The sequence below is a fragment of the Haematobia irritans genome, chromosome 2, assembly GCF_050003625.1.
Source record: "Haematobia irritans isolate KBUSLIRL chromosome 2, ASM5000362v1, whole genome shotgun sequence".
Taxonomy (NCBI): Eukaryota; Metazoa; Arthropoda; class Insecta; order Diptera; family Muscidae; genus Haematobia; species Haematobia irritans.
The window spans coordinates 91,689,573-91,703,176 of record NC_134398.1 but is presented as its reverse complement, the minus strand read 5'-3'; the positions used below and the strand labels follow the sequence as shown (position 1 = coordinate 91,703,176).

Sequence of the window (13,604 nt, the reverse complement as noted above, 5' to 3'; positions counted from 1 at the left end):
TGTTTGTGACCACAATCTCTACAACGACGAAACGATTTGCATCCGCTTGCACTATGACCTCTTCCAAGACAGTTGAATCATAGGCGCTTCTCTTTTACAAATGATCTGCGTTGAGCAGTAGATTGCGATAAAAATTGTGAACATTTATAAAGGGCATGCTCGCTAGAATTGCATTTGATACAAAGTTTAGAATTATCGATGGAAACCATTGACGTTGTATGTTGTTTAGCAGCTGACTTGCTAATAACTTTTCTACCTAACTCAAGCTCTTCGCAACGCTGATCCAAAAATTTTAAAAATTCTACAATCGTCGGTTTTTTCGAATCTCGGCTGTGTTCGACCCATTTTTTGCGACAATCGGAATCTAATTTGCTGTTCAATATGTATATCAACCAGGGGTCACGTTCAGAATTTTCAATTGCCTCCAGTCCTCTAACAACCTCGTTAGCAATGTAAGATATTTTACGTAAACCAACAGCGTCTTCATCCTTTATCGACTTTAATGTCATATACGTCTCGATGTAGGAATTTACAATATGACGTGGCCTGTCGTAGCGTTCCTTTAGTCTGTCCCAAGTTGACTGATATGAAGTTTCAGAAATCTGTATGTGCCTTATAGCTTTAGCGGCATCATTCCTCAACAAGGAATTTAAATAGTAATGGTTAGGTTAGGTTAAAGTGGCAGCCCGATTAAGATTCAGGCTCACTTAGACTATTCAAGCCATTGTGATACCACATTAACTAAAAGTACCTATTACATATGGGCACTTCTAGTTTTAACCGTTGAACCTTCTCGATTATTTTCTTCTGTCGAACCAACCAGATTGTACCAAAAACATTAGCAAACTGCTTAAGTTAACGTTTTCCAGGTCCGCTAGTAATCTGAAGCTATATGCCCCTAAAATTTGCTTACGCCTTACACAAAATGCAGGACACTCACACAAGAGGTGTATTATTGATTCCTTTTCCTCCGCATCATGACAGCTCATACAATAGTCATTATACTTCGCACCAATAGTTTTTGCAAAATCGCCTATCAGGCAGCGACCCGTTATAGCAGATATCAGGAGTGATATCTGGTGTCTCGAGAACACTAGCATATCTAGTGTGCGGTTTAAGTTTAAATTGGGCCATATTTGCTTGGTGTCGTTACAACCCTTACAATTCTCCCATCGAACATTTGCCATCATGACAGCCTTCTCACGCAGTAAGAGCTTGCAGGTAGCCAGAGGCACACCAACAGATTCTAGTTCCCCTGGAATATGTAAGGTAGTTCCTAGCCTTGCTAGCTCATCTGCTTCGCAGTTCCCCGGTATGTTCCTGTGGCCAGGCACCCATATTAGGTGAATATTGTGCTGCTCAGCCATCTCATTGAGAGATTTGCGGCAGTCGATGGCCGTTTTCTAGTTGAGGAACACAGAGTCCAAGGATTTTATTGCAGGTTGACTGTCTGAGTATATATTAATGCCAATATTGCTTGGAGCATTACTTCTCAGCCAATTCACCACTTCTGTTATTGCTAATATTTCAGCCTGAAAAATACTACAGTGATCAGGTAATCTTTTCGCTATTCGAAGTTCCAGATCTTTAGAATATACTCCGAAACCCACTTGGCCATCCAATTTGGAGCCATCAGTGTAGAAATCTATATATCTTTTATTCCCCGGGGTCCGTGTACACCACGCCTCACTGTTGGGAATTAGTGTCTCAAACTTTTTGTCGAAAAGTGGACTCGCCAAAGTGTAATCCACTACGTTAGGCACATCTGGCATTATTTTGAGGACCGAACTGTGACCGTAACCTTTTTCCGACCACAGCGATAGCTCGCGCAACCGCACAGCGGTTGTTGCAGCTGACTGTTTGGCCAAAATGTCTAAGGGCAATAGATGCAGTATGACATTAAGGGAGTTTGTTCCTGTCTTGCTGAATGCACCTGAGATACACAAGCACGCCATACGCTGAACTTTGTCCAAACTTGTCGGCTGGTGAAGTGCCGGCCACCAGACTTCAACACCATACAGCATTATAGGTCTAACCACTGCCGTGTATAGCCAATGTACAATTTTTGGTTTTAGTCCCCACTTTTTCCCTATTGCCTTTTTGCACGTATAATGCTACCGTTGCTTTCCTCGCCCTTTCTTCAATATTAAGCTTAAAGTTCAGCTTCCTGTCCAAAATAACGCCAAGGTATTTTGCACACTCCCTAAAGGGAATATCACAATGGACTGAATAGTCTAAGTGAGCCTGAATCTTAATCGGGCTGCCACTTTAACCTTTAACCTAAAGGGAATTTCAATACCCCCTGAGGAAATGGGCCTAAGCGTGGGAGTTTTGCGATTTTTGCAGTACATGACTATTTCTGTCTTTGCAGGATTTACCCCAAGACCATTATCTTTCGCCCATTTAATATCTCGAACTGTTGATGGGAATTTTCCCCTGACTGCTAGTGCCACATCATCTGCGTATGCCACCACTTGTATCCTTTCTTTTTCTAGGGAAACCAGAAGGTCGTTTATAGCAACATTCCAAAGAAGAGGTGATAGAACTCCTCCTTAAGGAGTGCCTCTGTTCACATACCTTTGTATGTTTGCTTGTCCTAGTGTGGCTGAAATGCGTCTCTTCCTTAGAAGTTCGTCTAACAGCCTAAGTATACCAGGATCAACATTCAGAGTTGTCAGTCCATTTAATATCGAGCTCGGATGGACGTTATTGAACGCCCCTTCGATGTCTAGAAATGCCACGATTGTGTATTCTTTGACAGATAGTGAGCTTTCAATAAAGCTGACTAGTTCATGTAATGCGGTCTCAGTAGACCTGCCTTTCGAGTATGCATGTTGTCGTTTCGAGAGCAAACTTGAATCGACGCTAGTTCTAAGATAAATATCTATCATCCTCTCCAGAGTCTTAAGTAGGAATGATGATAAGCTGATTGGTCGGAAATCCTTCGCATTCGAGTGAGCTTTAGGTATGAAAACGACTTTTGATTCTCTCCACTTTCGTGGAATATATGCTAAGTTGATACATCCTATATATATCGCCGACAACCAGGGGATAATTCTGTCAGCCACCGCTCTCAACTCCGCCGGAGTAATTCCATCAGGTCCGGGGGATTTGAATGATCCAAAGCTATTTAACGCCCATTTTATTCTAGATTCTGATACAATTTCCTCGATAGGAAACGACCGCTGAGCCACTGTGGCACCGCCAGTGCATGGTTCAACCGTCTGATTTCCGGGAAAATGTGTGTCCAATAGTACCTCCAGCGTCTCCTCACTGGACGTTGTCCAATTGCCCTCCGATGTTTTAATGAAACCTGGAGCGGAGCTCGTGGATGCTAGCACCTTCCGTAGTCTGGAAGCCTCGGACATATTCTCAATGCTGCTGCAGTAATCATTCCAAGAGTTATGCTGAGCCTTTCTCAGTTCTCGCTTGTATCCTCTCAGATTCTTCTTGTAAGCGTCCCAATCCACAGGAGCTCTGGTGGACTTTGCTTTGTTAAAGAGCTTCCTGCACGATTTCCTCATATTACCTAACTCCGTAGACCACCATTGTGGTCGATTTTCCCCCCTTGGCTTCCCTTTAGGGCATGCAGCTTTCAGTGAAATGTTGAAGGCCTTAGTAATCCTCTCCACTGCATGTTCGATAACTTGCACAGTGCTCATATTTGTCTCTGGTATTTCCGGTATCATCACATTGAACGATTCCCTATACCTATTCCAGTCAGCTTTCCTAACATTTGGCGGAAATATGGTCTTGGTGGTATGAACATCAAATTTGAAACTGATGTAGCGATGATCTGAGAAACTGTGTTCACTTAAAACATGCCACTCAGATATCATTTCATTCAGTTCTTGCGAGGCCAAGGTGATGTCCAAAACCTCTTACCTGTTTTTAGTGACAAAGGTTGGGGCATCTCCCTTGTTGCAAACTACCAGATTAGTACGCAAAATAAACTCTATTGCAGTTGGCTATTTCTAAATTGGCAACGACAGTGTCTGCATTGCACATTGAAGGAAGCAGAAACAAGTTAAGCTCGTTTTTAGCAATTATACAAGCTCGAATTACATCATTACCAGTATACTGCAATAGTTTGAACCCCGGAGTACTTAATTCACATATTTTGTTTCTATAAACATATGGTTCTTGAATAAGAACTATGTCTATGTCCCCTTTCATCAGGAGAACTTTTAAGGCAGCACATGCAGCCTTATAATGATGAAGATTTATCTGGAGGATCCGTAGGACCATCGAGATTTTCAACAACCGTCACATCAGCCGCTTCAATCGAGTCATCAAGAATGTCCTCTTCAGAGATATCGGTGACTCTCGCAATAACCATAGGTTCAACTTTGGTGAGTTCTGAGGCAGTAGAAGCCTCCTCACGCATACGGTATCTATCCATGTCTTCAACTTTGGTATCTCCCTCGACTTCGCAAGAGGATCCGCTTACTTCTGATTCAGACAGAGGCTTGTCCATTTCTGAATCCTTTAGCTGATCGTTTTTATACACCTTCATTTGGATATAATGAAAGCCATAACATACACGGCCCTGAGACTTTGCTAGATGTGGCAAAGACTGAGTGTTCAATATAAACACTGCATGCCGTCTTGGCCCATCCACTTCATCCAAACGGCCAACCTTCCAATCAGCTGTTGGAAGATCTGGATTGCATTGTTTCAGTCTATTTAAAATAGATTCAGGGTCAGGAGGGTTTGCAGGTATCCACGCATGTGCTCTTGGTCTAGCCGGTATGTCTTTCTTCTCGACTAACTCTAGAGCAGCTCCTTCCCAAACTTCACCAATTAGTATCAGAGCAGCTTTAAAACATTCTATAGACCTCTGGTCCTCAAATGCGACTAGCTTAAATCGTCCTTGATACCAACCAGCCTCTTGGTGTCGAGGATCTGGGCCGGGAAACTTTTCCAGCACCTGTGAGTAGACGCCAGACAAAGCATTCTCAATTTCCCCCCATTTTTGCTTTGGAACCATACCGTCCAATGCTCCTTTATTTATGATAGCCATCACAAGGCTGTCTTTAGCAACTGAGGCAAACGATCGTTGATCCCTTTTGGAGGATGGCAGCTCATCCGGTGATCGTTCCCTTTTCCCAGCCTCAAGAATTCCTTGAGCCCATTTTAAGGAATCGCTTTGTTTAGTCGACAACGTGCTTGGGCCGACTGATCCTAATTTCTTTAGGATAAACAAAGCATTTCTGCGTTCCTTGAATCTCTTTCGTGAGGGATTACCTCCTTTTGATGCCGTTACCTTGGAAAAGGTTCGACTTGTCAAATTGTCGCCACCTGTCGACCCGTCTACAGGTCGACTAATTGGGCCTAACTCTTGGTCATTGCCCAAATTTATAAATAGTAATACTTCTGTATATTGGACAAATCAGGTTTTGAATCGACCGCACTAACAAACAAATCCTTGAAAACAGGCCAAGCGTCATAATTTCCACAAAAAGGTTCGATTTTAATTCTTGGTAAATCACTGCGTTTCTCTTGACATTGAGGAGTTGGACTCGATTTTTCCGTTTGTGTGTATCCACCACTCGTAGTCCTCAAGTAGACTAAATTCTTGTTCTGGATCCACAAAACCCTCAACATTGGCAAATGACATTAATCTTGTTACTCCTTCCTCATATTTCGTCCAAACGTAATTTAATCTACAAATACGAGTCTCAATTTTATGAAGAGCCAAGTCTTCTGGAGGATTCTGAGTAAATATCTCAGCTCGAAGAATAGAATTTTTGAGAATCGAACAAGATTTAGTAATTGCCAACATTTGTTCCGCCATGGTCAACAAATAATAAAAAAGAGAAAGATGTACTCACAGTAACAACAGCAAAATATATAATGTAGTGCAATGGTAATTTTTTCCTCGGTGTATGGTGTGGTAACAGCAAAACGATAGGCAAAGCAACATAAAAAGAGTTTCCAGGTTTCCAGTCTCTTCCAGTTCTTGTACGCGCACAACAATAATAAAAGTACGATTTGTTTCCAGTGAAACAACGTAGAATGGCTCAACACCGACCACGCACACAACAACCAAAACAAAGTGCATACAACAACAAACCGCGATTTTTCAACTGTGTGTATGTATGTATTCTCGATGAATACCAAAAAATAAATTTCTCGAAGCTTCTGCACACAAGCAATCCAAAAAAAGTACCGTTACGTTCGAACCAACGTACGAATGTCAAAATTGCTAAAACTGTGTATATGCACACGAAAATGTATTTCACAATTAACGCTATGTATGTTTGCAATACATATCGACACGAAATTGTTAATTTTTATTTTCACTTTTTATATTAAATGGACTGTATTAAAGTTCATCGAATCCGAACATTCAATTTATGTAAAGCGATTTCTTTACATATGTACACGACAGCACATTTTCACAATAATTCGACGAAAAAGTCAACTAAAATATCCGGTTCGAATGACCATTTTGATCATTAATACGATAGATCACATTATTCAGTCGATTCCGATATATCTCTAGAATGCTAAGCCGTATTTCAATAAAACGATAGAGCTAGTTAAACTTAGGAAACAAGTTTATTGTATTAAGTTAAATTTAACACGACGATACAATATGATGTTGACCGAACAAGTGACTCTAAAAAACTGATGATGATAATAAGGATACAACAAGTAAAAGAGATAATTACAGCGTTGTATAACAAAGTAGTAGTTATAAAGGGTAGTACAATATAGGTCAAAAAGGTAAAATCTAATGCATCTATAGTACATGAAAATCAATTTGAAATAAAATAAATGAAATTATTAATCCGTTCATCAACACACAGTTTTATATTGTACTACCCTTTATAGTAGTTATAAAGGGTAGTACAATATAGGTCAAAAAGGTAAAATCTAATGCATCTATAGTACATGAAAATCAATTTGAAATAAAATAAATGAAATTATTAATCCGTTCATCAACACACAGTTTTATTTGAGAATCAAAAAAATACTTGATTAAAAATTTCAATTATTTTTTTAATTGATTCAATTAACTTTTTAATTGATGTTTATTGCAAAATTCAATTAATTTTTTAATTAAAAATGAAACTATTTGTAATCGCTATACTATATTTCAATCACTTTCTATAACTATTTTTTATCCTTTTTAGTTTCATTCAAAAATTTATAGTTTCAAAAAAATTTTAATTAAGAATTTAAAAAATATATCCATAATTTTTTAAATGTCTTATTCTTCTGAGTTTGATAAAAAAGTTAATTGTATCAATTAATTTTTTAATTGAAAATTTAAAATATTTCAATCATTGACTTAATGTTTTTAGTTTGATTAAAAGATTAATAGTATCAATTAATTTTTTAATTGAAAAAGTTTTCCACTTCAATCAACTTTTTAATTGGGAATATTTTGGTGATTTTTTTTTATCTGTGTATGGCATCGAAAATGTAGATCTACTAAGTGGTGCAGGTTATAATATAGTCGGGTGCACCCGACTTTATACTTTCTTAACTTGTTGATACTGTTGACGTGTAAGCTAGTGATTAATGAGTTCTGTGTGTGCTTGTTGCCCAATTTAGATTGCCCAAATGTATAATATTGTCGATATTCGTTATTTCGTTATCCTAAGTGGTTTCACTGCAATGTGGAACGCCGTTCGGACTCGGCTATAAAAAGGAGGTCCCTTGTCATTGAGCTTAACATGGAATCGGGCAGCACTCAGTGATAAGAGAGAAGTTCACCAATGTGGTATCACAATGGACTGAATAGTCTAAGTGAGCCTGATACATCAGGCTGCCACCTAACCTAACCTAACCTATTCGTTATTTTTAGCTGCTCTAATATGCACAAAAACAAAGGAAGATTTTATAGAATACGACTTGGTTCCGCCCGATGGAGGATGGGGATGGCTAGTATTAGCAGGTTCGATGATGGTCAATATATTAATACCAGGAACTATTAAGAGTTTCGGAGTGCTGTTCGTTGAATTTTTGGAAGCCTTTGAAGCGTCACCTGCGACAGCTGCGTGGATTCCAGCTCTTTGTTATTTTCTATACAGTTCTCTGGGTGAGTAAAACCAAAGACAATAAACTCTAGGAAGATAGGAAATTGGCTACTGAGAAAATCAAACCATTTACCGTGTTAATTTCATACTCGAACCAAAGAATTGACATAGCATTAAAATGCAAATAAAAAGAAATTAAGCGCACGAAATAAATTTCCACAAAGGGGAAAATTTAATTTTTTTTATTGTTGCTAAAATTGAACATTGTTTCATTAAGAAAATAAAGTTTTTCATTTAAAAAATAAAAACGAAAATCAAATAAAAAACATGTATGGAACTAACATAGTAAATGCAACATTTGGTATGACGCAAGCCAATTTCCTGTCTTCCCCAAGTTTATTGTCTTTGAGTAAAACAGTTTGATTGTTTACTACGTAATATATATATGTATATATCATTTAGGTCCGGTTTCTAGTATTCTTTCTGTAAAGTATTCGTATAGAACTGTGACAGTATTAGGTGGAGCATCTGCAGCACTTGGAATGATATTGTCTTATTGGGCGTCGTCAGTTACTTATTTGTATTTAAGGTTAGTATAATACATACATTTTTATGAAATTTCATTCAATCAAAGTTCATATTTAGCTATGGCCTTCTAGTAGGAATTGGTGCTGGTTTGTCTTTTCCACCCACCGTGTATATAGTTACATCTTATTTCGTGAAGTATCGTGGCCTTGCCAATGGACTTTGTATATCGGGTAGCGCCCTTGGATCGATTATATTACCCCCAGTGCTGAGATGGTTGCTTGTTACATACAGCTACAGGTATTTATTCCGAAACTATTATTGTTCTGAGTTTCTAGATGTAGTGATTATATGAGTAAGGTCAACAAATAATCGGTTATGTTCTTGGTTTCACATGAAAGACGTCGGGTTGTTCTGCAAGCTACTGAATTTTTTAGTGGAATTTTTCGTATTTCCAAAAAAAAAAAGAATTTGAGACCGAAGTAAATGATAAACTAGCATGAAATCCCTCTAAAACAAGATTGCAAAATATACAACAAATTGACAAAGATTTCCCTTTCACTTGTTGCTAAAAAATATTAGGGTTACTTAAAAGCAGCTGATTTTATGTATGTTCGAAACGACAATGCTGCAAAATTTTGAGGAAGCGCATTTTTCAGTGTGTAGTAGCTATAATCAAATCAAAGCGGAAGGTGAAATCTATTTGAAGGGAAATCAAGAACATAACCGAATATGTAATTGGGCATTGACCCTATTATTATATTGAGCGGTACACAGCAATGTAAACAGCGACAAATATAATATTTATAAAAATGGATTCAATTAAAAAGGCGTATTATAGCAGTGTCCAATGAATAATACAACTGTTTGTTATCTCACATAAGAATATGTTACATGATAATAGATATTGACATTTACTCAATATATATCGTATACAGCACCTCCCCCCTCTCTAGGGTTCGTCCTGACGTTGTGTGAAGGTGTCCCGTTAGTACCGTTTGAGTATGAGTATTATTTTATTAATACAATTTGCATTTTACAGTATTTTGAAATATTACATAAATTTCTAAAAAAATAAACTAAATTGGAAATTGAATAAGTTACGGTTTCTTCCTTCAGAAAAAGTAAAATGTCTATAGCCGGTATCACTTTATCTTAGTTTATAAAAATTAATTGGTATTCGTTAAATTTTGTACAATGTAGGAAATGTTCAGTATCTGAACTAGTTCTTGCTTACTTTAAAGACATGAACTAAAAATGAGAAATAACTTTTATACAAATGAAACACACAATTTTTCTAAATTATTTGTATTTTTTCCAAATAACTAACTACGCGAGTGTTATATGTTTACTCGCAAAAAAACCAACTCCCTGCATATAACAATAAAACGATTCCATCTAAAATACAAGTAACTAAAGTCGGGCGGGGCCGACATTATACCCTTCACAACTATGTACACCAAAATTTTTGATGGCATCTTAAATCGTTCAAATTTGTTGGAGCTACAAAAAGGTATCTATTCCCATATACAAATATTTGAATATGAACCGATTTAATACTTCTAAAAAATAGACATAAAATCTATATAGACTTACACCCTAGGACGAAAAACAATGTTAGTAAACTATATGAGAAACATAAAGCAAGATCCACTTTCATGCAATTGTACAAAAGTGGATTTATGATCTATTGGGCGATACATTTGTATAAGAGGTGTACGTACATTTGAGAATTTTTACAATTTTTGCTACGTAGCAATGGCTATTTTACAATGATATAGGATATATCTCGCCAAGCTAGGTAGTCAATTGTGGGGTTTGTGACAATATTTGGCCACATCAAGCGCAATCTACGAAAGTCCGAAACTTATCTAAATCTTATCCGATTCTGTGGAAAGTCTGGGGAAATGATCGCTGACGCCTAAATCGGAAAAATATCTAAATCTGATCCACTTTAGATCAAATTCGACACACTTAGATAGAAAGTCAAGTCAATTGGAGTAAAATCTCGTTGAAGATGGGTGTAAAATATGAAATTTTCCACAAATCAGGCGTACATATATGGGAGCTGTATCCAAATCTTAACCAATTTGAACTAAATTTGGCACATATTACAAAAATATTAATTCTCTCTGGGCAAAATATCAAGTAAATCGGAACGAAACTTGGCCCTATGAATCTAAATTGGGCGAATGATATATATGGGAGCTATATCTAAATGTGAACTGACATTTGACACACTTGACAATATTATCAGTTATACTATTTGTGCAAAATTTTAAGAAATAAAGGCAAAAATCTGGCGTCTGGGCCCAATTAAATTCATATTGAAAATCAAAAGGGATCACCTTTGAAGCGAAATAAGACCCTATGCCAAATTTGAGTACAATCGAATCTAAAATGCGAGTTGTACTTTGCACACAAAAATACATGAACAGACAGACATCGCTAAATCGACTCAGAATTTAATTGTAAGATGATCGGTATAATAAACGATGTATGGTCCAAGAGGGCTTAATTGATTAAATAAATGTTTGAATTGAAAACACACTAACTTCTAATACCCTATACCACAGTGGTGGTGAAGGGTATAATAAAAACAAAGCATAATGCGTACGACAACGATGTATTCGATAACAAAAAAGGAGAACTACAAAGATTTTCGACCCAATATGCTAAAATATGTCTTTCTTTATTCTTCTAATGCTAAGTCTTAATCGAATGATATAATAAGTAACTTTTTGTGGGTATTTATATATATTGTTTTTTTTTTTCTAGAGGAGCTGTTTTGATCATGGGAGGTATAACACTAAATGTGTTTGTCGCCGCAATTTTTTATGAACCCGTCGAGCGACACTTAGTACGTGTCCCAAAAATGAAGAAAATACTCGATGACATTGAAGAAGAAGACATCGGCATAGTGCTTAAGTTTGAATCGGTGGATGAATCGAACGAAGATGGAAAACACGGGGGCAGTAAAACTCTAATGTCTTATCAATCACCACCATGCGACTTGCAAAACTATGGTTTGGATGTTGATGATCCTCAATTCATAAGAAGTGCTTCTGCTACCGTTGTTCAAAGCATAGGGAGAAATCAGGACGAGTTTCATCCCTCGTCTTCTTCACGAATTCGTAAAGTCAGCACGCCTGTTCGTCTACCACAACGAAATCAAACATTTACAACACCCGGGCAACTCAACTCACAGTCTTCACTGTACGCCGTTCCAGAGGGTGGTTGCTCAAGTAATAAACTTGAACGATTAAATGCCTTGAGAAACAATTCTAGAAACCGTTTATCTCGTTTATCACCATCTACAAGTAGTTTCCAATATGTCAGTACTCCCTACCATGGCAGCACTCTTTCATTTCAACCAAAAGAATTTTCATCACATCTATCTTTACGATCCGTTGCAAGTGGAGCACCAACAAACACAGCTGCTAATGCTGACCGCATATTGGATGGAAATATGGAAGAAGATGAAGACAGTTGTAAACGAACAAAATTTTTTGATTTAAGCTTACTTACGGACCCCACGTACTTAGTGATATTAATTTCCAATTCTACTAATGCAATTGGATATACGAATTTTATAATACTTTTACCAGCGTACGGCGTAGCACTTGGATTTAACAAATCTCTGGCGGCTTACCTCATATCAATTGTTTCAACAACAGATCTAATTGGACGTATAGGAGGATCTGCTCTATCAGATATGGGATTTATACCGAAAACCTGGTACTTTATAGGTGGTTTAGCGATTTCGGGTATTAGTCTTGCGATTCTCCCATTTTCTACAAGTTACGGAATGGTGAGTTTTTGGTGCGCTGTATTTGGCTTGGCTTCTGGTGTTTATGTTGGAATCACTGCTGTTATAATGGCAGACATGTTGGGATGTGAACGTTTGACATCTTCGTATGGAATAAGCCTTTTTGTCAACGGAATATTGCAATTAATCGGTCCTCCCATATGTGGCCTTTGGTTTGAGTCAGTTAGAATATATAACCCACTATTCCACACGTTAGGACTTATATTAATTGCTGGCGCAAGTCTTTGGATGTTAATGCCGTTTATAAACAAACAAAATAACCAGAAAAGTAAAGACAGAATTGAAGAAAACAATATTTGATATATTGCGAATGGAATGTACTTATGTCAACCCCCAAAATAAGTTTCGTATATTAACAAATACGAATTTCTATCACAACTACACACACTTTCTGTAGTATGACAATTCACTCATACTTCTTTTGTCTGAATTTATCATCTAATTTGTAATATTGGTGCGAATAAATGCCGTAGCAAAATGTTTTGCTAGCTCCTGGCCGCCGTCTTATACCAAATTCACAATAGAAAAAATGTAATAAAATAAGTTGAAAATAGGTACTATGTTCGCTTTCTAAATGAAAAAATATGGGAAAATTAAAAGCTACTATTCGCATTCTAAAGAACTCAATAAATATTGTGTGTACACATTTCCATTTAGTTTAGTACATTTGATAAATACGTTCACTTCGATTAATTTACATTTTCGCTATATAATGCAAACATAGTACCATAGATATGACGCTTCCAGCAAAGTATACCACAAATGAAGGTACAATTGCATTGTTAACATTATACGTTTGGTAGACTAAAAAATATACCTATCTTTAAATACATTTTCGTAACCGAATTTATAAGTTTTGTATTTTTTTTTTTTTGTAAAACTAGAAATAATAAATTTTTTGAAATAATGTTTGTGTCTTTTTCTACTTAATTTGGTTTTGAACTCCAAATGAACAATTGCTTAAGTTAAGCCTTCATAGGACTTCAGGTTGGCTTAACATAGTTCCAAAAGAGAACCTCTAGATCAGGCAGCATACCAGGCAGGTCTGAACAGGATTCATGAGGATACTGTAGCTGAAGCGGTGAGAAGCTACAAGATTAATCCTGTTCTCGGAGTCCGACCACCGCACATAGCACCGGAGGAAGAAACCTCCCACGCAAGACTAGGGTAGTTTTGACCCAACTAAGATTAGGCATGTGCAGCCGCCTCCATTTCTATCTATCAGTAATTGATAGCAGCGTAGCTGACGTGTGTCCCAT

General features: G+C 37.2%; 1 protein-coding gene across 1 annotated transcript in view; it reads left to right on the top strand.

Moving 5' to 3' along the window:
• The window catches only part of hrm (solute carrier family 16 member hermes), a 114,275-nt gene extending 101,023 nt beyond the window's left edge, over positions 1-13,252 (top strand). The window contains exons 3-6 of the mRNA XM_075295585.1: positions 7,820-8,053; positions 8,454-8,580; positions 8,637-8,816; positions 11,295-13,252. Coding sequence (XP_075151700.1) covers positions 7,820-8,053; positions 8,454-8,580; positions 8,637-8,816; positions 11,295-12,645 — 1,892 coding nt within the window. The 3' untranslated portion in view covers positions 12,646-13,252. The remainder of the gene's footprint in view (positions 1-7,819; positions 8,054-8,453; positions 8,581-8,636; positions 8,817-11,294) is intronic.
• Positions 13,253-13,604: the final 352 nt, after the last annotated feature.